The following is a 26177-nucleotide window of genomic DNA, read 5'->3' as shown; positions in this document are numbered from 1 at the left end:
ATTGTGCAAAAGTAAATATTTACGTAGCCGGGGCCTTCCTTCCCCTGCCCTGTGTTTTCTCCCCCTTCTTAAAATGTCACAGATCAGCTGTTTTCATAATTGTGCAGGAAATGAGTTCCCTGCTGGCTGGCAGCTTAACACCCGCATGTGCTGGGTCTACAGTGGCTGCACTGCTCATCTCTGCTGCCAGCACCTCCATCCACCCAGGATCTTCAGAGGATGGATTTGGCCAGAGGGGAGATGGCACAGTCAGGGACGTGAGCACAGAGCTGCGCAATTATGGTAGTCCTCATTGCTGCAGCTTAGAGGAACTCCTATTCCCTGGTCCACGGTCAGATGAGGATCCCGGGAGACCCAACACTCTGTTTATGTCACTTCAGAGCAAACATCCAAGCACAGCTTCCTGCCTGCACGCAGCCGCAAGTGCGCTCAGGATATCCAGGCAGATTTCAAGCTTGCGACGACTTCTTTGTTCTTTGGACAAAGCCTTGTTCACTGGAGATGTTGCTAAAAGGATTATTATCTATAGGAGACTTCTCTTCCCAAAAGGAAATCTGCTAAACACACAATTCTGCATTGCTCTGTTTTGTAGGAGACGGGATTAAGACAGGAATGATTTCCCTCCTGCTCTCCGCATCTAGTGATTTAAATAGACCAACAGTGACGACACTGCCTAGTGGGAATAGGCACAAATGCCTTTACCCTGTACTCCCGTCTGATGGCTTTACTGCTTGCCTGAGAGGGTACCCAAGCTATCCTGTGTTCAGTGGGAAGAGTTGGAAGAAGACTTAGAAGTTTGATGGAATCACATCTAATAGCACATTCAGTGAAAAGCTGAAGTCTGCCCACCAGCCTGAACACCTCCAATAAAACTCCATCAAGGGCCAAACTAGACTGTATATGTTTTGCTTAGTCTGTGTCATCCCTATGCTGTTCTGAGCCCTGAATACGAGAAGAAACGTGCAAGTCTGAACGTGACAATGCTTAGGATGTGAAAGCAGAAGGAATGTAATTTTCTGCTCTTTACTTAGAGGTGGCAAAACCCTGATAGAAAATGACATGGTGAAAGTGCTTAACTTCAGACCCAAGGAAATTTGAGAGCAAACATTAATTACTTCCACCCTGAGTACAAGCCTGGGGCCTGTATTAGCACCTCTCTGAATGGGAGAAGCTCAAGAGGATTGAATTTCCCACTTCTAGGACCTATTTTCTCTTCCTCTTCTACCAACCCTTGGTTTCCTCTTTCTAATTCCCATGTTATTTCCCTCTCTTCACCTCAGCTTTCCCATTAAATAGGACAAAAACTCTAAAAAAAACCCCCAAAACACAGGGGGGCAGACACGCCATGGGCTATTCCATTATAGTGGAAATAGATTCAGTTTGGCAAAACCCTACCCACAGTATTCTCTCACTCTGCTCCTGAGTATAAAGATTCCCTTATGAGTAAGGACAAAGGTGTTCATGAGAGCCTGAAAATAGCTGCATTGTGGAGCAGGGAGGTCTGCAAACATACTACACTTCAGAACATCAGCCCACTAAAAGCCGATAGATAGATAGATAGATAGATAAAACAAAATAGGAGAAATGATTTGTGATTGAGCAGCAAATTCCCAGGTTCATTGTTTCCAATCCACAGGAAAAAAATAATCACAACCTATTTTAAGCATGTGAGTACATAAATAAATCAGCTGGCCCAGCCAAAAGGCAAAGTGTGCTGAAAACAGATTCAAGCAAAGGTCTAGACTATTACTTAGCTGTGAATCTCAGCTGGGCTCTGCTCTCCTCTATTGCTCAGGCAGCTTAAATCTGAATACAACAGAGACCAGATCAGGCAGAGAAGTAACATCCAGAAGGAATATCTAGAGCCTGTGGGGCTGCAAAGCCATCTGGGTCCCTGGCAAGCTTGACTCCCGTGTTAAAAAGCACTTTCATTATATGGGCCATTTGTGGATGAATTGTGGGAAGAAGTCAGATTTCAACCCAGAAATGAAGACAAGCAAACCCTTATATAAAGCCACCCTCTCCGCAGCCTCTGGGCTGAATGCAGAATGCTCTCAGACTTGCTGCATACCACCCACTTGAGATTACAGACTTGCAGGGTTATTTTTAAAAAGTAATTATAGTAGTAGAGGGCACACTCATCTGGAGCGGCTGCTGGAGGAAACGGTGGGCCCAGCGCAGCTCCGCTTTTCAAGTCTATAATCGTGTTTATTTATTGCCTTTAAAAACAAGAATCAAAATCCAACTAATTTCTGAGTAAAACCGTCTGCATATTTCCCCAAGGAGCCCGAGCAGCCACACTGCACCGAAAACCTGCCCCGGCCTTCCCGCTCTAGTGTCCAGCACTGAAACAAAAATAAATAACCCCCATTAGCTCTGCCTTCAAGCAAACCCAGACCAAACCTTCTTTCCAGTCTTTGTCTTCCCTTTAAACTGTGGGTTGATCATTACAAAACTCTCATCAAATGGTCTAATGAGAGGCACGTCATGTTCTGCATATGCTGATTTCTGCCCAGAGGTGGTTTCTGGTTGAGCAAAATAGCAGCTCTTGACCTTTGTGAGAAGAACAGGTATAAGCCCCAGAACACTGTTCTATAGGTTTTTCCTATTCCAGCCTCTTGTCTCAGCTGCCAGCCAGTGGATTTTGGATCTTACACTGAGAAAAGACTCAGAAGACTGAAAGAGAGGGAAAAGGACCAGGTACTTGGGCAGATGCCAGCATTGGGAGTTTTTTCCCCCTTTTTCTTCCTTATGTAATGAAATCAGGCCTTTAGACTCATGCCCTATTAATGACCAAAGACCTCCAGAAGACCTGATGACGCCTGCGATACAAGCTCAGCATGTAAAGCCAAAAGCCCCCCTGCACTCCATTACACGGGACTCATTACAGCCCCTTCCTCTGTGGGCAGCTCTGAAAGCCGTCGGCTGCTGGCGGCTGCCTTTTTCGCAGCTTCTTCAATAGGAAGCAGCCTAAGGGCATCCTCTGACCTCACACTTGATTACTTCGTCTTTCAAACAGAAAAGACTTAAACCCTAAAAATATCTCCATGGAGCCTGAAGAAAAAAATAGGCCTGCTCCTCTCAGAATCATCAATCCCCCTGCTGCCCAGCGAGGAACAGCCGCTTCCTCCCGGCAGCCCCTGCTTTCCCTTCAAGCCCGGAGCCGACAGGAAATCCATTCTCCTCTTGTGAGAGACAGGAGATGAATTTTCCACAATAGCTCTCCTAGCAAGGCAGAAAATAGAAAGAAACAATAGAAAATGCTTTCTCAAACAATAGGAGCTGCTGAAGAGCAGCTCACCAGGAGCTCAGCATCACCGAAGTCTTAAATAAGCTGGAGTGGAAACAAGCCAAGGACCTGTTAGCCGTCTTGCTAACACACTACCCTGGCTCAAATCTAAGTTGATTTTCAACCTGGAGGCACTCTCCCTTTTCAAAGAACAGGCAGGAAAACTAAAAATATGTGTATTAAAAGGAAATTATATTGCATTATGGAGTAGCCCTCTAAAGCTGTGGTCAAGCCCCCAGCATCCCATGCCACAGTGCCATGGGTCACTCCCCTACCCCCTGGCGTCTCCTTGGAGTTGGGCATAGGAAAGTGCAACACTGATTTAATGCAGGTGGATAGAAGGAGATGGGGGGCAGAGCCCCTCTTTCTCCATCTGAGGAAGTTTGCTGCCTCACATTCAGGATACCACAGCAGAGTATCCTGATTATTTGTGTTATGCAGGTAAGGCTCAGCAAATCAGACATCTAAGACTCTGTGTGTGCTTCTATTATGCCTGCAAGACTACCCCTGCACATTAAAGGAACACGTTTAAAATACCTTAATTCATATTTTAATCTAAAAAGTAAGATATGACTGGGTTCAAGGTAAAAAGGTCCTTCCTTTTGGCTTTTTTTAACCTTTAAGCTGCTTTTTGACTGGCTCTGAACTGCTGCAACGCTTCATTTCCATGTAGGTTGAAAATGACTCCAAAGAAAGATTAAAATCACTTACTAACACATTGTTGCCTCGGCTCACAGAGCTGCAGGAGAGGATAGTAAAAATGGAAAACAAGCCTGAAATAAAACATAGTTCTGCACATAAAATCCAGCTAAAAATCAGGAGAGGGAATGCATTTCCTTTGAAATGCCCAGCCAGCAACCACCTTTCCAAAGGGGAAAACAGCCTACAAGAGATGGGAAGAGCAAACGCTGAAAACACCTCACATGCCTTGACCACTGCTGTAGCGCAGCACCTGTGACAAAACTACACATGGCCACATCCTAATTTTGCTGATCCTGGTCTTGATTTACACAGGTGGAACATGAACCACTGGATCTGAAGGTCACCATAGTGCTGCTGCTTCAGATGAGCTCATCATCTCTGCTTCAGCACAAGTTTAACCACCCAAGATCTCTGAACAAAATGCTGTTCCAGTCTGGAGCAAAACAAAAGGAGCAAAACTGGAATATATACAACCGAGAGGAAAAAAAAGCTGCTCTCATCACCGTGGATGGAATTCTGCTGTTGCAAACCTGCTCAAGCCTTTCTCCTCAGCTTCTTCTTCCTCAACAGCATTGGAAACGGAAGGGGGGGGGGGGGGGGTAGAACCCAGTACACCAAACCGAAACCAAAAAGCAGAGATATCCACCTGGGATGCAGTTCATCGGCAGATCTCCTTCCCCACTGCAGTGGCAGGAACGGAGGCAAGGAACGTCCCGGCTGGCGCTGGGGAGAGATTATTCCCCATTCTCCTGCATTGTGCAAAATGGGGAGGCTCCTGTCAGTGCTCCCCGCCTGCCGGCACCCCCGGCCAGCCCCAGGTATCTGGGCGGTGCTGGGTGGCCTCCCGCGCCCTGTGCGACTGCACCTCTCCCTTCCCGCAGCCCTCCTGACTCACACATGGGCTGGGGCTGGGCTGGGGCTCGCACTCCCGGCTCCTGCTCCGCTGGGGGAACAGGGCAGGAGAGGCTGGGGCTCCTCGGGGGAACCAGGAGCCCTGCAGACATTGAGCAGCCCGGCACGGAGCAGCTCACCCTGCTCCCCACCCGCTGCTGCTGGCATGAACCATGCACCACAGCTCAGGAGCAAAGCAGGGCCAAACCTGCAGGGATCTTCCTGCCACCCTGTATGTGCTGCCTGTCCTTAAAATGCCTCAGCAGGCGCCACATGTTCCTGCTGCCTTGGGGCTGAGTAAGGAGAAAGCTTCAGTGACCCCCTTGAGATGGTGCCGGGGCATTTCTCTTCTCAGGGGGAAAGCAGGTCACCAGGGCTCAGCAGGTCCAGACAATGGCTGGTAGGCATCTCATCCACCATGCTGGCATCCTTCCCGGTGCCCTGGGACACAGCCACCAAGCTCCACTGGCAGCATACACCCCGAAAGGGATGGTTTCCCCTTTCCTTGCCCTAATCAAGAGAGCTCAAAAATCCAAGTGGAAAAGAAAGGAAGAGAAGGTGCCTCTCTGGCAGAGGTTCTCAGGTGCTGGAGGCAGGGCCTGGAGCCAAGCTGGTCTATGCTTCTGCAGTTGCCTAACCAAGCTAGTAGGGCAGCCTGCACCTACCCCCCTGGTTCCCCTGGGATAGGACTCAGCTTCCCTAGGGTAAAGGAAAATCAGGCAAACAAAGCAGTCTCCTCAAGCGGGATGTCTCCCTCTCCAGGCAGCAGGGAAGCTGCAGAGCAGGCACCCTGCGAGGATTTTCCCCTTCCAGAATTATGCAAAAACCTCCTGTTTTTTTCAGCAGGGCTCGAAATTGTTTGAAGTCCAGGCAGGGACCAAGCTGGAATCTGGGCAGAAAGAGCAGGGGTCTGTCATCATCAATGCCCAGCCCTCTGTGCCACGGAAAGCCCAAGTCTCTCACCACAGCAGGGATCTGCAGCCCAGTAGCCAGCATGATGGGAGATTTCATGCTGTGCAGTGTGTTTTCCCCAAGGCTACACTTTGGAAGACACAGTGGAGCAAGAAGAGCTGACACCCCTTCAACTTCAGCTTTGCCTCCACATGGCTCTTCCACTTAGTGCCAAGAGACACGAAAAACAATGCAAGCCCTTGAGTTCTGGGTCAACCACTGCAGAACTGTTAATCCCAAGCTGCATCGCCCTGTCTCTGCCGTCTGTATTTGCCACCCTGTCCTCCAGAAGCTCAGCAGATCAGTCTTTTCCTTCCAGCTGAAGCTCCTTCATTAACTACCTCAACATTCCTGAAACAGGGAACCCAAATCCATAACCTCTTCTCTCTGCTGATGCGGATATTGAAGTATTTGACAGGGAGGGAGCAAAGCTTCAAATCCACACTCCAAAGGTTGCTCTTCAGATGTGCAGCAGGAGAGGTGATGGAGAATCAGTGCATTGCAAATGGGATCAAACAAAAGCCACACTGGTACAGCCAAACAGCATTTTCATCTGTGTCTTCTTACAGTGACAAGCCATCTTCAGTCTAGAAAGGGAGTTTTGCAGCCAATTTTGTTCTAACTCTTCCACAGTTTCTCTCCATCCTCCCAACCCAAAATTTCATACCACCAACTATAAAAATGTTCTCTGGCCACCCCACAAACATGGTTTCTTATATGGTTTTCTTTTGCCTCACCTTCCCTGATGCAAACTTTTCCAACAGTGAAAAGGGAAATCAGAGAGAAGAAGGGAAAACTCATGGGAAAAAAAGATAAAATGAGGAAAGAGGAGGGAAAAATATCAAGTTTGCCTTCTTGGTATGGTAAAGGAAAAGAAGTTCGCAGAAAAACTGAAGGCAGGCGATTGACCCTCAGAAAGGTAAGCAAAACTACAAAGTTATCCACAGCATATCTTTTACAGGATTATCTGACACTGCTCATTTCCTTGCTCCTCTTCATGGCACTGAAAGCTGTAGAGTCCATACTTGTGTAAGAGGGAAGCAGGGGAAAGAAATTGCTAAAGGTAAGATAAAGGTATCTAGAGGAAAGAAAAAAATGCACTTTCCTGCTGTTGAACCCAGAATGGTCTCTCCTTGCAGGGCACTGAGCTCTGTTACACTTCCCTTGGTTTTTACAGGTAAAAGGCTTCCAGCACAGCCAAATACTTAGCCTTGATTGACTCAACAGGGAGGCACCTTGCCCAGTAGTTTGCAATCATAAAACCACCTGAAACCAGCAGTGGTGAGTGCAAAGGGGGCTATCATCTGGGCATAAAGCAAAAATCACAGCCAATATGTAACAGGTCAGAAAAGCAGCAGCCATCTGCACCTGGGTGGGATGAAACCTGCACCAAACCACTTTCTAGTACCCAGGGGATTTACAATCTGTGCATACAGTGGGAGGAAGAGAGATGTACAGCTGGGGGCAGAACAGGGCAGTGGGACACCTTTTGTTTTCCTCATAAATCATGCACCACCATCCCTGCTTTGTACGGAGTAAGCGAAGACATAGCATGACCGTGCCCAAGCAACAGGATCTGGACAGGTCAGCCTCCTGCTCTAGATGCACAGCTGACTGTGCATGCTTTCATTTCAGGAGAGCACCACAGCATTGCCGACAAGCAAGAGACACAGCCTGGCATCAGTCAGCTTCCTAAACCAGACCTGATGGGGGGAAATTGCCCTAGCCTGAAAGTGGCACAGGCAAACCCCAGGCACTCAGAACCCAGCATGCAGAGTCCCTCCAGCTTGGCCGAATCAGGCCCATAATAAGCAAGCAAAATCATAACATTTTCATAAAAGTAGGATTTAAGTACAAACATCTGCCCTGCTGGTTTTTAATTCTCAGCCTATAGCTAGTATTCGTTTCAGGGATCCACGGTTCCAGCTGCAGAAATGCCATGCGGATTCTAATTATGGCAGCTAGTTTATTTAACAGACTTTGACATTGTTTGACATTCAGCTGAGTCACCTTGTTCCTGGGTAAAGCAACATGGGCTTTTCAGTGGTTCACCAAGAGAGAGGCAGAGATTTGATATCAAAAGTAGAACATATATCACAAAAATTCTAAATTAAATACAGCTGAGGTCTATTCTATTCTGGCAGCTTCTCTCTTTGGGATACTAAGGCAACCCAAATGTTTTCCAGATATAATTCTTCCCCTCACGGATATGCAGCAGTGCCATCTCCCTCATGTTGTTGGAGGGTGGGAGGGGTAGGAAGTGTTGTAATGGGCATATGGGATGTATCTCATCCTCCGCAAGTATCACCCACCCATGTATCAGGACATCCATCACTAAGAACTGCACGCAGGCTGAGCATCAGTCACTTGCATTCAGACAGCATTTTTTCTAGGACAAAGTAAGAGAAATGGGCCATCGATGGTCAACCCAGGAGGAACAACCATCACCTGCAGACAGAGATGTTCCTACATCACCTCACCTAAAGCTGACTGTACCCCTGTATGGTGCTTTTCAAGAATCTCAAAATGCTTTCCAGCAAGAAAGGCAGACCAGCACTATTCATCCTCATCATACAGAGGTTTCACAAAGTGACTTGTCTGTGAGTTTCCTGGTGGCACCACTAGAAAGAGAGCCCATGCTTGGACCACTCTCCTCATGCCAGGTTGGAAATGGAGGCCAACACCACCTCCCCTGTCTGCAGAGGGTCTGGATGCAGCATAGGGCATTGGAGAGAGCAAACCCCAGTTCTGGGGCTGCCGCCTTCCAGAAGGCCCATGGAGGGTGCTAGGTGGCCCTACTGCGGCTCCAATGCTTGTGTCACATATCTGTGCTGCTGCTTTCCAAGTCCCTGCTTCACTGCTAGCCCTGGAGCTGTGTTCAACACACATCTGGAGCAGCTGCTCTGCCTGCAAACAGTGTTGGGGACCGCAGCACGCTCCTGGAGAAGACTAAGCCCTCCCATCCCAGCTTCCCTTTACAGACCTTTGGGGAAGAGTTGGGATCTCCTTTTTATAGTTAAAGACAGAAGGGACCTTTTCAGAGGCTGAAAATACTCCACTTATTCTGGCAGGCAGCACAGCGAGCCAAACTTCAAACCAACAGCCAGAACCATGCAGTCAGACAACAGCGAGCTGGCCCGAGTGTGCATTTCCAAGAGAGCACGCTGTGGTCTGTCTCATCTCCCCCATGCCATCCCTGCAGTCACTGCTGAAAGAAGCTGTGTGGAAGTGTGTGCCATCACCCTGAGGAGAGGGTATCCATCACGTCCAGGCCCTCTCTGAAAGCTGTCAGAGAGACAGTGGCTCAGGCCAAAGAGATGTTTACTTATCTTTCTGGCCAACACTGCAGAAATCCCTGTTTGTATTTAACCTTCTTTCAGTTTCCTTTATATCCCAGTGGCAACTCTGATTATTCATTCCTTATTGTACAGTAACAATACCTGCAGAGCCACAGCATTAAGAAACAAAACTGACAATGTCTCTGGTCTCCAGTGGCCTTGAATTGGCAGCCCACGCTCAGACTGGGGAGCTGCCAGTCTGTCACCCCACAGGCACAGCTCCCCAGAAGCCACTGAATCCCTTTGTGTGGCAGGGCAGGAACCAACCTGAACCTCAACAGCTGATGCAAGATCCCCTGGGAGCCCTAAACACCATGCCAGTTATTTTAGGAGGAGGTGGAGGTCTGGTATCACAAGGCTGTATATACGAGCTCCCAGGGAAAAGGCATTTGTAAGAGTGGTCACAAAAAGTACTAGAGACTGTGGTTGGGGAACTGCAGTCCCCAACTGCTCTCATCCATCTTATTTAGGGCTTTTTCCCCACAGCATTACCTGGTAGAAAAGGGATGATCCTTTGCTTGGGATCTTTCTGGCCTCCTTCAATAGGGAACTTGTCCAGAAGCTGCATCTGCAAAGGAAAAAGAGGAACAGTCTTAGGGGGAAAATATGGACTGGCTGTGTAGGGACCAGGGGATCTCTCGATCTGTGTGTGGTTCAAAAGATGACTAGCAAAGCAAAGCAACTGCAGGAAACACTCTGCCTCGTTGAGGGGGAGTCTGTACATTGAAAGGTACAATACAGTTCACTCCAAAGAAAGGGAGGGCAAGTTTCTGGCAGCACAGAGGAGCTGGGACAGGGCCCAGGCACTGGCCACTGTTCTAAAATTAGTCTCTCATTCTTCGTTACAGAACACACGCCTTGCCTCTAATCCACAGCCTGCCAGCACTAGTGGAGACACAGTTTTCACCTGTCTGTGTGACAGGCTACCCACCTGGCTAAACGTGCTGTCCAAGCAGAAGGATTAATGTGTGTTTAATAAAATACCTGCTCTGCCCTCTTGCTGGCAAGGCACTGCCCACTGCCCTGGTCCGTCACAGCACTCCTGCTTCCCCAGGGAGGGAGATGGGAGTTTTGGAAGCATCTTCCACTGCAGTCCCTACACGGAGACAGCAGCAGAGAAAGGAAGCAGGGAGGAAGGAGAGCAGAGCATCCCAGAGAACACTACCAATAGGAATGGCCAGAAAACAAAGCTCAAGGTGGATGTGCTGTCAGCTCGTGACAAGCAGCCTTCAAAGCATGGTTCCGGACAGAGTTTTGCCCACATCAGCTAAGATCTTACCCTACCAGCTCCTAAACCCTGTTCACCACAACCATCTGTTTCTAACACTTCCCTAAGGCTGACTAGGCTCAGGATTCTGTTTGTACCACAGAACTGCAACCAGCCTTCAACCTGAGGAACTCAATGGGGTATTGATGGCTTATGGTTAGCTTGCACAGTGGAGCAGCCTGCTGAACACCAGTGACTTTCTATGGATGCAGGCCTAGGGAAGCAGTATGCTGACCTGATGTTCCTAAATGAGCCCTATAATTTGTCTATGGGTGAGGAGCTCAGAGTGATCAGTGCCACTGAGGCTGAACACCAGCTGAAAAGCCACACACAGCCTCAGCCAGGAAGGAAAGAAGCTGCTCCATTGGCACCTTCATGGACCTTCAGTCCAAAAGAGACTGTCTCCAGCCTGAAAACTGACAGAGCCTCTCACCCCTCACGTTCACCCTCTGCGTTTTTTCACTGTTATTCAGCCCATGGTTCTACCAAGATAAATACTCACATCTTCATATTCTATTTAATTTTCTCCCATGTTTCAGATGTATGATGCAATGCTTTATGTCCCTGCTGATCCTATGCAGCAGCCCTGGCTCCCTTGTGCTGGGGGAGCTCCAAATCTCTTACCAGCCCAGTGACTCGTTTCCAATAGTTCAGGAGAGATGTCTGTCAACCCACAGTCCACAGGCCCTCCGTGGAGGGTAAGGAAGGAAAGCAAGCAGTCCTGCTACTTGACCTTGCAGGATCTCTATCTCCTCACCTGAACTGGATCTACAACTCAATACAAATAGCTAAAGGGGCAGCTAAAACTGCAGGTGTGGGTGCTCATCAATGCTATGTGTCCAGCAGTGAGGGTGTGTGAGTTAACAGAGGTTTTGCCAGCTCAACAGATTTCCTTTAAAAAATGTTTTTGCTAACATGGGGAAAAAAACCAGGGTTTTTTTTACTGTTTTTGTTTTAAGCACACAGGATCCTTCTCTTCAACCACACCACAACATCTCCAGCGTTTCCACCATATGTTACAGCAAACTGAAGATCAAGAGGAAGTTCGGGAGTAGAAGGAACATCTGTGCAGCAGAACAAGTTAAAAGATCCCACGTTTCCCCATCAGGGAGTCAGCCTGGTAAATAAACAGAGCGTAGCTTTGCGGATTGTTACCTAACTCACTTTTCTGCCGACAGAGACATGGGTTTTATTGAAAATGGAAAAACTTGTTTTCTCGGAGGTAGAGCTCCGGGTGCCTGAGGTCAGGCATGGGCAGGAGCGTTGTTCAAAGGGAGAAGAAAAAAAGAGGGGGAAGGAATCCCCACCGATCGACTTGGAAGGTTTGCTGTTGCTACACTTTTAGCCAGGAAGGCAATTCTCACTTTACTACACAGTGACTAATTCAAGCTTGGAACCCATACAGTCAAATTCCCATGGTTATTCTTGGAGTTAGATTAGCTTGGCTAATACAAGCCTTTTTAACCACATCAAGAGAGTCACAACGTGTATAACTTAGTGCTATTTATCTAAAGGGTGGATATCAGCAAAATAGATACAATAAACTGCAGCTGGAAGAGTTTGGCTAAACTTTCCTAGATTACACTTTCCACCCCGGTTCTTGCCTCTGGCTGGGAGGGTCTGGATGTTAGAGAGCTGGGAGGAGGCAGAGGCACTCAGGAGGTCACAGATGCCACTGATGGAGATACAGCTTGTTCCAGTGCCAAGTCTCTGGGAAGCATGGAAGATTTCTCATATTTGGTATGTAAGACAATATTCCAGTGGGCAACATGCACATGTTTGTGCGAAACTGAAGACAAGGTGTGAAGTTGCTGCTTCTCTAAAAGGTCATGCAAGGTTGGGTACCCATGGAGGAGTGTGACAGTCCTTTCTCCAAGCCCCTGAATCAAGAGGACACTTGCTGCTGGCTTATGGAATAGCCCCTAGACCAACAAGTTGGGTTTGGCATTTCTGCTGCCCCAGCAAGAGACAGGCTGGTTTTGGGCAGCTGTGCTGGAGGTTTTGAAGGAAACTACTGGCTCAATTTCAGGCATGATATGGGAAACCCAACAGATCCTAAAAAGGACCAGAGGAAGGACATGGCTGAGGCCCAGCAATTATATCCCTGCCTCTATGTCTGGCTGTTCTCATTAACACCTAAAAAAGCACTCCCAGCATGACAGCGTCTATACAGATGAGTACTAATGGCACGGAGGACCTGCAACACAGACTGGAATGTGATGACTGTCCTTCAGCTTTGCAATGCAGGAAACTTCTCATGCTGTTAAAGCCAAACAAAGAGTAGCAGAAGCATGGAGCCTTCCTCAGCACTTCCCTGCACCCAGTTCTGACATTCAAAGCCAGCGCAAGTTAGATCAAAACCCTAGAAAAGCAGGATTCTGCATCCTCTCTTCCACGGAGAAGGATGCAAAGCAGAAAACGAGGAAGAGATAGATGCAGAGGAGGAGAAAAAAACAGGAAGTCTGAATGAAACATCTGAAATCTCCCAGAGCTGATGGGGGATCCTAAGCCCCACTCAGCCTAGCTTGGATAAGAGGAGACACTAACCACGGAGATAAATGGAGCAGCCAGGAATGGACGGAGATAAGGGCTGAACCACAGAAGCTCCTCCTGGTAGTCACAGCACTTTCCCTACATCGATGATTAACAGCCAAAGAGTAATGAACAGATTTTCAGCTTGCTTAATTAGATGTCTGCAGAGCATCTGAAAGTTAAAAACTCTTTAGTTTGTGACAGATGCTTTTCCATTAACAGAACTTATCATTGTTATTATTGCAAATATACATAGGATAGATGGAAAAAAAAAATCCTTCACTTAACACCCCAAGTTATTCTGTTCAGACATGGGCAGTCTCCACAAGTTGTTGCTTGCATCTTGAATATGACATTAACGTTAGGGACAAGATTTGCTAATTGAGAGAGTCATCCCATCACCTACAGTAAAACCATCCCAGCATGAAGGGAAAGAAGGAAAGTCTGGATGCACAGTCCTGGAGGATGGAGCTAGGGCTATAGCTGGCTTTGGGCAGGCAAGAAATCACAAGTGGGCAATACATTTTGGCAAACCTGGGGAAGCTGATACTCAGTTCATCTGCTTACAAGCACATGAATCCCCCCACAGGAAAGCCTCCAGTTGCATGACCGGTGTGATGAGCAGAAAGAAATCCATAACCATGTCACTGTGTCACAGGGTGGGGGATCCGTTTGGAAATAGGGAGGATATATGGAAAACGGGAAGTGAGCTTCCCGTCCATTTGGGCAGCATGTCTGGAGTCAGGCTGGACAAACACATCCCACCTCCTGCTGCTGGCACAACAGATACACGTCCACAGACAACTCACTGCAAAAATCACCTCCCCAGGATTTGTCTTTCCAAACTGCTCTGGGTTTGCCAACAGCTTTCCTGCGTAACTTCTGCATGGAGTCCTGCCTTCTGCTCCAAACAACTTCCTTCTTGCTTCTGTGCTGAATTCATTTAGGTCTGCTATAGACCTTGTTGGTCCACATTATGACTTGCTTACAGTGGTCAACAAATGATCAAGCAATTAATCCCATTAAAAATCAAGGGAATTACTTGTGAGTTACTGCTTATTAAAATAAGAGCAGGCTCAGAGCACTAGCCAACTCCACTCCTTACTAATTGCACATAACCATGAAATCACTTGACTTGCAAGAATGGAATAGGAATATTTCAGTGGTATCAACCCTCACCTTTTGATATTACCGTAAGGAGTTCTGAATACTGCCTCACACATGCAAATGGGAAACAAGAAGTGTAGCCAGTGTCCTCACTTACAGCTGAGCTGTTAGTTCGCAGAATCATTTAGGTTGGAAAGGACCTTTAAGATCATCCCGTCCAGCCATGAACCTAACACTGCCAAGTCCACCACTAAACCATGCCCTTAAGTGCCACATCTACACATCTTTTAAATACCTCCAGGGATGGTGACTCCCTGGGCATCTTCCTTTTCATCCCTTCTGTTTTGGGTCAGCTTTACCTGAATGAGACTATGACATGAAGAAAGAGATGTTTCTGCACACAAGGACCATTTGGGCTCAGCAATCATAGCTGATGGCATTTGCAGTCATGTCACGAATGTTCTGCTGATAAGATTCAGCCCCTCTCTGATTTGCAACAGCATCACCTGATTAACAATCTTAATGAAAAATAAGCACCCCTTGAGACGCTACAAATAGCATCTCTGAGGATGAGAAGCCAAGCATCTTCCTAACAATTATTCACTTACTACATTTTATTTATTTTCATAAGACATTGTTTTACGTTTTAGATATAAGGACTTACAGCATCTGACACTAAGGCGCCACTCCTCTTTTGCAAGAGAGGTTTTACCCTGCTGTAAGCCACCCAATGCAGGGCACAAGCACATATGACCTGATCCTGTGGCATTCGCCAGCAGGAGCTTTGTTTCTAATTTGGTCTCCAGGTTTTGCAAGTCTGTGACTAAATCTAACTCCCTAAAATTAATCCACTGCAGCAGTTACCTAACCTCCACCTATGCCTAACACCACAGACTCCAGCTGGAGCTTCCTGCTGAGCTGTTAGTTCCTCCCCTTCCTTCCTCGCAGTAGCTTTAACTCTCCCCCAGTCAGAAGAGTGAAGCTCTCCACACCTCTTAAAATAAGCAAATTAGGACACCCACATAATCTCTTATCAGTGTGCATATCTGTCTGGTTCCTTTTCAAGTGGATGTAGGTTTGCCATGTGCACAGATAAAAATCAAAGCCCTATAGGAGGTCGGCACTGAAATCATGGGAGATTTATTTTAACATACAAAGACCCTGAGGATGACTTTCATCCAAACCCTTTACTTTGGCAAGCGAAGCAACATCCATTGCTGCTAAGGGACACAGGAGACCTCACTCCCATTCTGCATTGTCTAATTTACTTGTGTCCCAGGGAAACAGAGGATGAAAATCAAACCACAACCAAGAGGCTGAGAGCAGCAGATTTTGGTCAAGGTGCTCGCAGAAACCCCTTGAATTTGCCACCTTACTCTCGGTCACCCAAGTGGTCCTAAGGCTACAACATTTCCTAGACTGAATGCCAAGAGGCATATTAGCTCCCCATTTTCCAAGTGTTCACTAGAAAATTCATTTTTCATTACAGATGAAGCAAGCTGATAATAAAGGTACTTGGACCTGAAAGGTAAAGTACATGAGGACAGTTATGCCTTGGGCACATGGTGATCCCACCTCTGTGATCCCTTTTCACGAGGCTGATCTGAGCTCTGAGTCCCAAGGAGGAGAGAAGGGCTACAGCTGAGCGATGGGGCAGAGGAGAGGAGGAATCTGTACACACATGGGACTGTATGCATGCAGCTCAGAGACTAAAGAAACTGCAAGAAAAGCAAAGGTGTTACCAGGGATCTGAAACTAGTGATGATGGAACTCACACCCTCAGCAAGAGGGGTTCAGGGCATCTGCAAATCAGAGTAGGTTGAAAGTCTCTGATGCACGTAACGCAAGCTTAGATGAGAAGGGGAGGTAAGATACCAGAATAGAAGGGTTATTAATTAAAACCCTGAGGAGCAGCAGCAATTTCCTTTCATTTGAAGCTGAATACCAGCTGTGCTGCTCTCTGACATGACTGATGATTACAGCATCATCAGCTATATTTTGAGTTATACATAGTGTGATCTGAAGAAAGTGAAAGGCTGGAACTGGGTTGAATTCTGTCATCTGCCGGAGTTTCCTCATAGAGAAACCTCTCTGGTCCTATCTCTGCTTTTGCACCTGCAAAATGCAAGACAAATCTCAGGAAGGTGGCATGAGATTTAATGAAAAGCCATCAAATGCTCTGAGCAGGAGTCAGAGACTGAATTCAGAGGAACAATATTCATCTAAAATCAGCAGGACAAAAACAAATGGAAGAAGTATTATCAGTGGTTTTCAGAAATGCTTTTCCTCCCATTTGTGGGCTTGTTCATCTGTAACATATTCCAAAACCTGGTTAACCAGAGCATCGAAAGGGGTCTTTCACTTAAGGAAGATGGTTACCCACCATTTCCAGCAAATGAATCTCATGCTATTAGGTAATATATCAACATTTAAATTTCAACAGGTGAAACCAAGCAAGAGAGCGGAGAACATGACAGCCCGTCTCCAGAGATTCACTTCCTATAAGCTGGTCTAGAGATCACCTCTTCAATGGTGTGATTTCAGGATAGGTTTTCTGCTAAGGTTAAGCAGTGGAGCATCCATGACATAAGGGGAAGGACCTGATTCACTCCAGCCCAGGACCATACCTGCTGAGATCAATGACAGGTGGACATGCACGACAGGGAACAGAACTGCTGTCCTTGGGGCAGATCCCTCTGCAGGACACAGCTCTTGGAGAATTTTCTCTAGATGTGGGTTGAACTGAGCTTTTTAGTCCTCCTCCGCTTCACCCTCTCACAGGAACAACGAACCAGTTCACTCTCACAGACGCAATACAGCAGGATGCCTGCCTAACTCCTACCTCTTCACATCTAGCCAGAACAGAGCTGCTCCTGAGCACAATATCAATTAACTAAAGTTCACAAAAGACTTGGGGATCTTTGGGTGAGGGCATGGAACAGACTGAGCACAGCACAGCCCATCTGTTAACTGCTCACATGTATAGCTGACACCTTATGCAGCAGAAGGAGGTGAAACCCCATCTCTTCCTAAAGCAGTAACAAGTTCCACAATGCAGCAAGAATAATTATATCAGGCAGCCAGTGACACTGCCTCTCTCGTGGTGTTACACGATGCCACAGAATCCAAGAGAAGTGCATTAATTCAGTCTCTGAGAAGCAGCAGCAACTGGCTTTCCTTTTATTTTGAAAGAAAAAAAAAGAATGAAAGCAGAACCCACCCGGATAACTGGCTGACATGCCCGACAATTACAGCATTATAGGATATGTTCTGAATTAAATATAGTGCGATCCGTGAGAAAGTCAAACAAAAGCAGGAAAATGCATATAAAGTAAAGGCAACAGACATTTACAGCATGGTGTAATCCCCAAAGGGAAAATGCCTTCCTCAGGTCTGAAAATTTCCACCAGAAATCTTGGAAATCTTACAAACCTCTCAGCATCCAACTAAAACAGCCAGGGGAGCAGAAGGGGGGGGGGGAGCAGAGACTGGGGGTATTTCCCCAACATGATCCATCAAAAGAGGGAATGCTGTTTCCCAGCCGAGACATTTGGTGGTTTTCATCCAGAAATGCAGCTTTCTCTAAAGGCTCTGCAGAACGAGCCCAGCATTTGTGGCTAACACAGACTGGCAAAACATTCGGAGGTGCTGCTTTGGGATGACAAGAGGCACTTGGTGCATCTCAAGAGCTTCTCAGAAAGCCCACACTGTCCTTTCACAGAGCAGCTATTGATGCCTCCTGCCAGAAGCATTTTCTTTCCCAGAGCTAAATTAGACCGGCCTCATCCGACTTAACCACACTGGAAGATGCTTGGACAAAGGCTGCTTCATACTTTTCCATCTATCCATGGTGATTATATGTCCCTTGTTACTCCAGTATCTACAGTGGATTTGCCCTGACAGCATCCCTGGGAAATAAGGCCACACCATAATGCCTGTTTCAGAAAGGCGCAGAGAGATGAATGCTGCAGTTATGTGGCACAGCAGGGCTGTGCAGAGATGTCAGAGCCATGCTGATGCCATGCCCCATCAGGTCAATTAGCTTCTGAGGAAGGCTTATAATTTTGTGATGGGGTGCAAGCATTATGCCTTTTTTCCACAGCTGGCATATCCAGAGTCAGCCCAGGTGTCCAAAGAGGCTCACTGTAGGTCCCAGCAAAAATCCTGGCTGAGAAGAAGGGCTGATGTCAGCAGAAGAGCATCTTTCCTTATATTCTTTTTATCCCTACAAAAATCACAGGCCTTAAAGTGTTCTTTCAGACTGCATATAAGCAGCAAGAGACCAACATTCTCTAGTGACAAACACTGCAGCAACAGTGATAATTGCCCTTGAACATTAACAGGAGCAAGACCAAGCTCTCCTATAACACTGGCCTCCAGGCAACAACAGAGCTACATCTTAAAGTGCTGCCAGAGCAAAGGTCCCATTTTTAAATATGACAGCAACTGAAAGGGAGCAAAACATCAAGGTCACTTCCATTAATCACCGCCTCCCACATCACCCAGGAATTGTGAAAAATACTTACTTTCCATCCATTAAACTTCAACCCTTTCAAGCCAGCAATTGAAATACAGTGTAGCCCCATTGATATTTGGGTTTATCAGAGCATTACCCTTACTGAGCCACTCCAAAGGCCTCCAAGTGCCTAAATCCTGCCAGGAGAGACCATTCATCAGGCAGGAAAAGGTTGGCTCAGCACAAGGGCTGGATGAGTTGGTGGGATACGCAGGGCTTCAAACCCTCCAGTCCTTAGGGAACCCCTGGCAGCAGTGGTGAACACTGCACTGAAGTTGCAAGCAAGATGCTGGAGCTTGCATCCTAAAAGCAGCACAGAGCCATTAGCAGGGTGCTGCTATTAGCTGCATACTTGGTCTTAGAAAAACCATGCACCAAATATTAAGGTCAGCAGAATTTGCAGGTCTGTTTTTGCTACAGTCTGTTTTGTCCAGCACTGTCAGATTATCCAGGGAACAAACTCCTGACCTGCTCCACATCACAGATTTAGGCTGGCATCTTGCAAGGTGGGGGGGGGGTGGTGGTTCTATATTTAAGGGTCCCCTCATGTTCCAGTGTGACTCCTCTCAGGTCCAGCCATTCCCATGAAACAATATTGCCAAAGGCTGGAGAATCACATCTGCCATGCAGTGCCCTCTTTCTCCCTTCCTTTACTCCCCTCTCATACAGTGCAACTGCTGATTCATTGGTGTTTCAGGCACGGACTATACAGCCAGCCAGATCCCACCTTTACAACCCAATTTGTCTGAACCAGTGCAAAGCCTCGCACAGGAACGCTCTGAAACCCAATTTGTACATTGGATGGTCACTGATCTTGCACGCACAAAATCCATTCTTAGAAATCTCTGCTGCTCACACACTGGTGACCATGGTTTTAAATAAACCTGCTTAAAAATACACCCTTAGTTAAACTGGTAAAAATAAACCCTTAGTTAAATTGGTAGGGTTTTGTGAGCCTACAAGACTACTCCCCTGCTTGCACTACTATGACAGAGATGAGGCTTTAGCTCCGAATGTATGAAACTTAATCCCTCTGCTTTCATAATCTACATCTTCTCTACAGCATGTTAGCTCTGCATGATATATTGTCCCCTGGAAACCTCAAGTAACTTCAATATTGAAAACAGAAACAATAGCCCCAAACACAATGGCACATCTTACTTCAGAAACTCCATCTGAAATGGTATCTACTCATCTCCGTAGGACACTGGTTGTAGCTGTGGGGTGACAGGGGAGAGCGCCTGCCCAGCTCAGTACAATGAAGAAACTGTGCCAAGCACAACATAACCACAGGTTTCAACTCTACGCTGGGAAGAGACTCCTTTGTCTTCTTTTCTCCCTCTTTCTCTACCTCCAAAAGCTGAGATGTCTTGCCTGCATATCTGGTTCCAAACACGTGTCTCCTGTCTTGGGGGGGATTTAGAAAGGACTACAGACAACAAATCCCACTGCCCAAGCAGGCAGACAGAGCTGCATGTGTAACAGATATCTTGCTCTGGGCCTCAAGGGAGTTAAGCAAACAAGCAGCCAGCAGGAAAGGGGTTTCCAACAGTTCAGAGCCAGCTGCCAGCCTTTATGCTCCCAGCCCTACTGCGGGTCCTTGGGCTTGGGCACTGCTCAGCCTCGGGTGTCAGCATCTGCCCAGGATGCTCATCTGACACGTTAGGATGGCAGAGGTGTTCAGTGCACAGGAAGGACAGCCTCTAAGCTATGTTTGCCTGCTTGGGCTTGCAAAGGAGGGAGGGAAATATATAAATACTAGAATATAACAACATATAAATGCTAGAATATAACAACAAACTTAGGCTTGCAGCAATCTGTCCTTACCAGTGCCTGACCTTACCAATGACTCTTCAAGGACTGGTTTCTCTCTGCAGATTTATTTCCAGGTAGGAGAAACAAAGTCTATGGGTATCAAAAAAGCTGTCGCTAGCACAACCACACCACACAGGCACCTTAGCTGGACACTCAAACACATGCTAGTGCCTTCCAATCACTTCCCTGCTATGCAGCATGGATGCTCAAAGCCATGCCAGTGCCTTCCAATCACTGCTCTGACACGCAGCATGGACACCGTCCTCTCTTTAAAAAAGAAAAGAGGGATTTGGGCAACATCTGAGTCCTTAAAGCTCATGTCCAGAGGAAGGACCCCGGAGATGCGCACAGCTGCCCCAAAGGACCATGCAGATGGACCACACCATGACACAAGAACGCACTGAAAGGAGAGACAACACGTCCTGAAGGACAAACCCAACCCAGCCCCCTAAGAAGGGAGGCTGGGACTGAAACCTTGTTTTTGTAAGCACAAGTCTGCCTGAGGAGCTTTGCTAATTTAATTGAGAACGAAAGCAAACCCTGGGAAAGTAGATGGGTTTGGATGGCGGCCACGGCGGCTGTGCATGTGCTGCTGCTCAGAGCAGGGTGGGCACAGTGAGTGTTTACAGGGCCTCCACGTTACGCTCTGCATGCTCGTGCGGTACTCCAGGGGTTTCATTCAGATAATAATCATCCATTCCTGGACGCGCCACTCGTCGACCAGATGGTATTCTGTGTATTATACCAACTAATCACATGTAATGTTTGGCAGGGTATTAAAAGCATCGATGGAGGTCTTTGACAAGGGTGGGGGGTTTTTGGTCCTTTCTAATCTCAGTAGCTTTTAAGTGGCGCAGGCACATTGTCAAGAAATACTGTCGGGGCTGTGACTTTTCCAAACTTGCAGATGATAAAACTGCTACAAGTTGTGAGGGACAAACAGCACATGGAGACAGGCATCTGCATCTGGGAGGAGAGGGACTCCTTCCAGCTCCATCCTCCCATCAGAAGGTTTCCAGCCTGTATCTCTGCCTGGTGGCATTGGCAAGGCATGACAGTTGGATCATGGTCAGTGGAACCATGCGCAGGAGATAACGGGTATGCTGCTGCCTGCTGCATGCCAGGGAGCATGGCACTGCCTTTAATGCCAGAGCTGTTGTGTCTGTGCAGGAGATGCCTCTCGTATCCCCATCAGGACAGTGGCTTCCTGAGCTTTAAGCCACATGGGCTGCACACCACTACCCCTTGCTTCATAGGCAGCTGCCTACATGTCCACTTTACCAGTAAGCATCCATGCCTGCTCTCCTCTAGCAGATGCTCTTTCAACAACACGAGGAGAGGCGTTTCACCAGGGACTGTTTGTACATCACTGGACACATATTCTGTCATAAAACGAAACCACAATTTTCTCCAGCCTGCCTGGCCACACATGCAATCCACTGTGGCCAGGTGAAGGATACACACTGATTATATGATGCAGGCGTGCTTGGGTGATGCAAAAAAAGGGAGGGCAAACTGCACACTGCAGAGAATAGCCAACCCTAATAACTCACCTCATCCAGCAGCTCCTTCCCAAACATTTCTGAGGGGCTTTCTGAGGAGAAGGTGACCTACAAGCTGCTTTTGTGGCCAGGCTGATGTCCATCCAGGACAAGACCAGCAAGGATGCAGATTTCTATGCCTCTCCATGTCTTGTGACCATCTCTAGAAGTGGGATGGAGCAGACAGGCAGGCCAAACAAGCACGACAGTCCTCTTGCATTGACTCTGCTGGACACTGTGTAGGCATCAGGGCTATTTCTCACTCTCTTTGTGGGTTTGCGCATGTCTATTCTGTTGTCCTCTTCATCACACAAAGCCACAATAAAGAGACATCAGAAGGATGCCTTGAATGTGGAAACATCTTTGCAGATGTGTTGGAAGTCTCAGTCTAACCAATAAACTGCAGGTACCAAGCAGCTCTCTTCTGCCCTAGCCCCTGGCTTGGCCAGGGAATTAATATTTCAGAGATGCTTCCCCCAAAACAATTACTTGATGATGCTTTGTCACAGAAAGCATCCAGGAACACAGTAACACGAATCAAATTGATTAAGGCCACATCCAGACCCTGTAATTTGCTTGCGAGCAGCAACCAAGCTGTCTGATGGCACTGCAGTACCTAGACCTGGCTGCTAGTTTCATGAGCCCGCATGATCCTGGTGTGCTCTGTAGGGATGTGATTAGCCTTTAGCGCCTCAGCATTAAGGCTGAAAGGGATCAGGGTACAGCTTCTCTGGGGGATTGCCACACCAGCCATCTGCAGAACCTAGCCCTAAAACTGCAATTCTTTTATTTCTTTTTTTTAAGACAAAGGATCCCAAGAAAGACGTGAACTAGGGAGGAGGTGGGATGAGGACTGACACATCAGTTGCTTTCTACAAGGACACAAGCAACTTCTAAACTTAAGTTCCACATACATACACTGCTGAGGGTAAGACAAGCTATTTCAGAGCACAGAACAGCCCAACTTCCATCTTCCTGTAAGACCCATGCCTCATGGAAACACAGCTACTGCTAACCTCTCTTAACAAACGGGGACGGGGAAGGCAGCAACTAACACACCTGTGGCCACCAAGCATGTGAGCACAGTAAGCTGCTCGGCCAGCAACCCAGATGTAAAGTTATCTCGCTTAATTGGGGGGGAAACTTTGGCTCAAGTAACTGAACAAATAAATTACACTACCAGACACACACGCAAATGCACAAATAACCTATTTTCCGTAGCCAGGTGCAGACAATTGTTTCTAGCCCTTCATCTGCGGCTGAAGCACATCTCTCCATGAGGTCAGACGCAGGACAACATCATACTAGAGCCAGGAATGGAGGAAAACCTGAGAGCAGCTTAAGGAAAACAGAAACAGAACCAGGAGAAATTTTCCCTGCTCCAACAGGTGCAGAGATGTGATTATATGTGCTTCAACACTGGCTTTCAACACGGCCTGAGCGTCACACTGCTGATCTAATACGGTTAAGGGGGCTTTGAAATCTCACCCCTGCTTTGAACCTTGCAGATTAGTATCAGCATGGAGAAGGATTTGAAGCTGGAGGAAGATGCTCGTGTTTCGAAAGCAAGCACCAGCAGGTGAAGGGGCAAGCAAAGGAGCTGCTCTCCATTACAGGCGGTAAAAGCAGCCTGGGCAGGCAATCCTCCTGCCTGAATGTGGGATCAAACAGCACTAAACAGTGCAAATACAACAGAAGCTTGGAAACAAAAAGAAATTCCCCTTCTTAGCCATACTGAGGTGTGCAACAAGGCAAACCACCAGACAGCTTCACTTGCTTTTCTGTTAAAACCAAGCAGAAGAGTATGATTCAAACATCAATGCTTCCAATGACAGATGGGCTGACACTGTAACAGTATCTCTTCTACTTAAAAGCATCTATCAAATGTCAAAGGTGGAAAAAGACCTCTAAAATTTATATCCTGAATCTGAACGTGTCCTTTGAGATATTGCTTCCAGATTCAATCACAGCGGCTATTACAGTGCCACTGACAGCAGTGAGCACTCAAGGACTGCATAGGCAGAGAATAACTACAAGCTGGCTAATATTCTGTATTGAAAGGGTGCTCAAACACTCAAACAGGCTTCCTAGAGAGGTAGTCAAGCATTTAAGAGGCATTTGGACAACACCATTAATAACACGCTTTAACTTTTTGTCAGCCCTGAAGTAGTCAGGCACCTGGACTAGATGATCATTGTAGGTCCCTTCCAACTGAAACACTCCATTCTAATGCTGAAGGCCTGTAGGATGGGCATGCAGCACAAATTTCCATATTTCTGGAGTTCAAGATTATGACGATCTCACAAGATGAGAAGTTTCTGTGAACTTTTACTGTCCTTGGACCAAGACCCAATTTCCAGGACTGAATTTAAAACTCAACATAGAATCATAGAATAGTTAGGGTTGGAAAGGACCTTAAGATCATCTAGTTCCAGCCCCCTGCCATGGGCAGGGACACCCCACACTAAACCATGACACCCAAGGCCTCATCCAACCTGGCCTTGAACACCACCAAGGATGGAGCATTCACAACCTCCCTGGGCAATCCATTCCAGTGCCTCACCACCCTCTCAGTAAAGAATTTCTTCCTTATATCCAATCTAAACTTCCCCTGTTTAAGTTTGAACCCGTTACCCCTTGTCCTCTCACTACAGTCCCTGATGAATAGCCTCTTCCCAGCATCCTTGTAGGCCCCCTTCAGATACTGGAAGGCTGCTCTGAGGTCTCCACGCAGCCTTCTCTTCTCCAGGCTGAACAGCCCCAACTTTCTCAACCTATCTTCATACGGGAGGTGCTCCAGTCCCCTGATCATCCTCGTGGCCCTCCTCTGGACTTGTTCCAACAGTTCCATGTCCTTTTTATGTTGAGGACACCAGAACTGCACACAATGCTCCAAGTGAGGTCTCACAAGAGCAGAGTAGAGATCACCTCCTTTGACCTGCTGGTCACGCTCCTCTTGATGCAGCCCAGGATACGGTTGGCTTTCTGGGCTGCGAGCGCACACTGCAGCCGGCTCATGTTCATTTTCTCATCGACCAACACCCCCAAGTCCTTCTCTGCAGGGCTGCTCTCAATCTCTTCTCTGCCCAACCTGTAGCCGTGCCTGGGATTGCTCCAATACCCAGGTGTAGGACCTTGCATGAGAATAAAATGATCAGTCTGAGGTCTCAACATGACCCCAGACACCGCTGCATCCGAGCACCTGATGGGTATGGATGAATTTATCCTCTCAAAATCCACAGGAGATGAAAACTTTCACAGAACAGGAAATCCAAAGCCCAAATCTCTAAGCCCCAGCTTTTTCGCTTTAGCCAGGGCAGGATGAATAAAGTCCCACTGTGTTCTTCCTTGCAGCCCTTATGGTGCTTCAACCATTCTAAGAAAGCAAGACAGAAGGCCAATACACCTTATGTGTCTTTAGACCATGAATTGCAGTCTGCACCAGATGCAGACGGACAAGAGATCACTTTTAAACTTGCCACCCCAATGAGGGAAAACAGCCCCCAGTGTTGGCAGGCTGGAGCACATGGAAGCTGTGACTGTAACCTTTCCTGCATGAAGCTCTGGCTGCTGCTCATCTCCCAAGGGCAGGGACACCAGTCAGTGTCCAGCACAAGTGCCTTGATACTGAAGTCCCATCCCAGTTGTTTCCATCTCCCTTCCCCACATCAGTAAAATGCTGCTAGCAATGTAATGCTTTTAGCTCAACAGAGAGCTCCCAAGCTTAACCAATCATGGTGAACAAAGGGAATATTCCTTTTGATTTAATATTCATCACGACTTGCGGCTTTTCCATGCATTTTCCAGGCCTTAACACCAGAGAGACCTACCCCTGCTCTGAGCTGGTATGTGCTACTGAAACACAAATACATTAACAGGTCGCCATGAGGGAAAGAAAGAATTAGTTTTCCATTCTAAAGAGTTACTTACTTGAGAGCCTGATGTATCTGAAATCAAATTTTAAACATACATGTGTAAAGGGCTCTCTTTTATAGAGGGGCTTGGGTACGACATGGAAAATCCACAGCTCCTAATATCGAGCCATGGGTGGAGGGACTCTGGAGTATGAATTAAAAATATTGTGGTTGTTTGCAGAAATTAGTGGCACCGATTTAAATCCACACTCCCCTCCCTCCTCAAATAATCACCCTGTGAACGGAGGTGGTTTATGGAGCCCTCTGGAAAATGTTCCTCATGGCCTCCATTCCGAATCCGAAATAAAACACAT

General features: G+C 47.2%; 1 protein-coding gene across 2 annotated transcripts in view; it reads right to left on the bottom strand.

Annotated features, from left to right (window-relative positions):
• Positions 1-26177, bottom strand: part of SH3PXD2A (SH3 and PX domains 2A) — a gene marked incomplete at both ends in the record, with an annotated part of 250002 nt that overhangs the window by 167681 nt on the left and 56144 nt on the right. For both annotated transcript variants that reach the window (XM_080621336.1, XM_080621337.1), the window contains one exon: positions 9664-9739. In XM_080621336.1, the coding sequence (XP_080477462.1) occupies positions 9664-9739 (76 nt within the window). The remainder of the gene's footprint in view (positions 1-9663; positions 9740-26177) is intronic.

Source organism: Psittacula echo (genome assembly GCF_963264785.1).
Source record: "Psittacula echo genome assembly, chromosome: 6".
Taxonomy (NCBI): Eukaryota; Metazoa; Chordata; class Aves; order Psittaciformes; family Psittacidae; genus Psittacula; species Psittacula echo.
The sequence above is the reverse complement of the archived record's forward strand: the minus strand, read 5'-3'. Positions and strand labels throughout refer to the sequence as shown.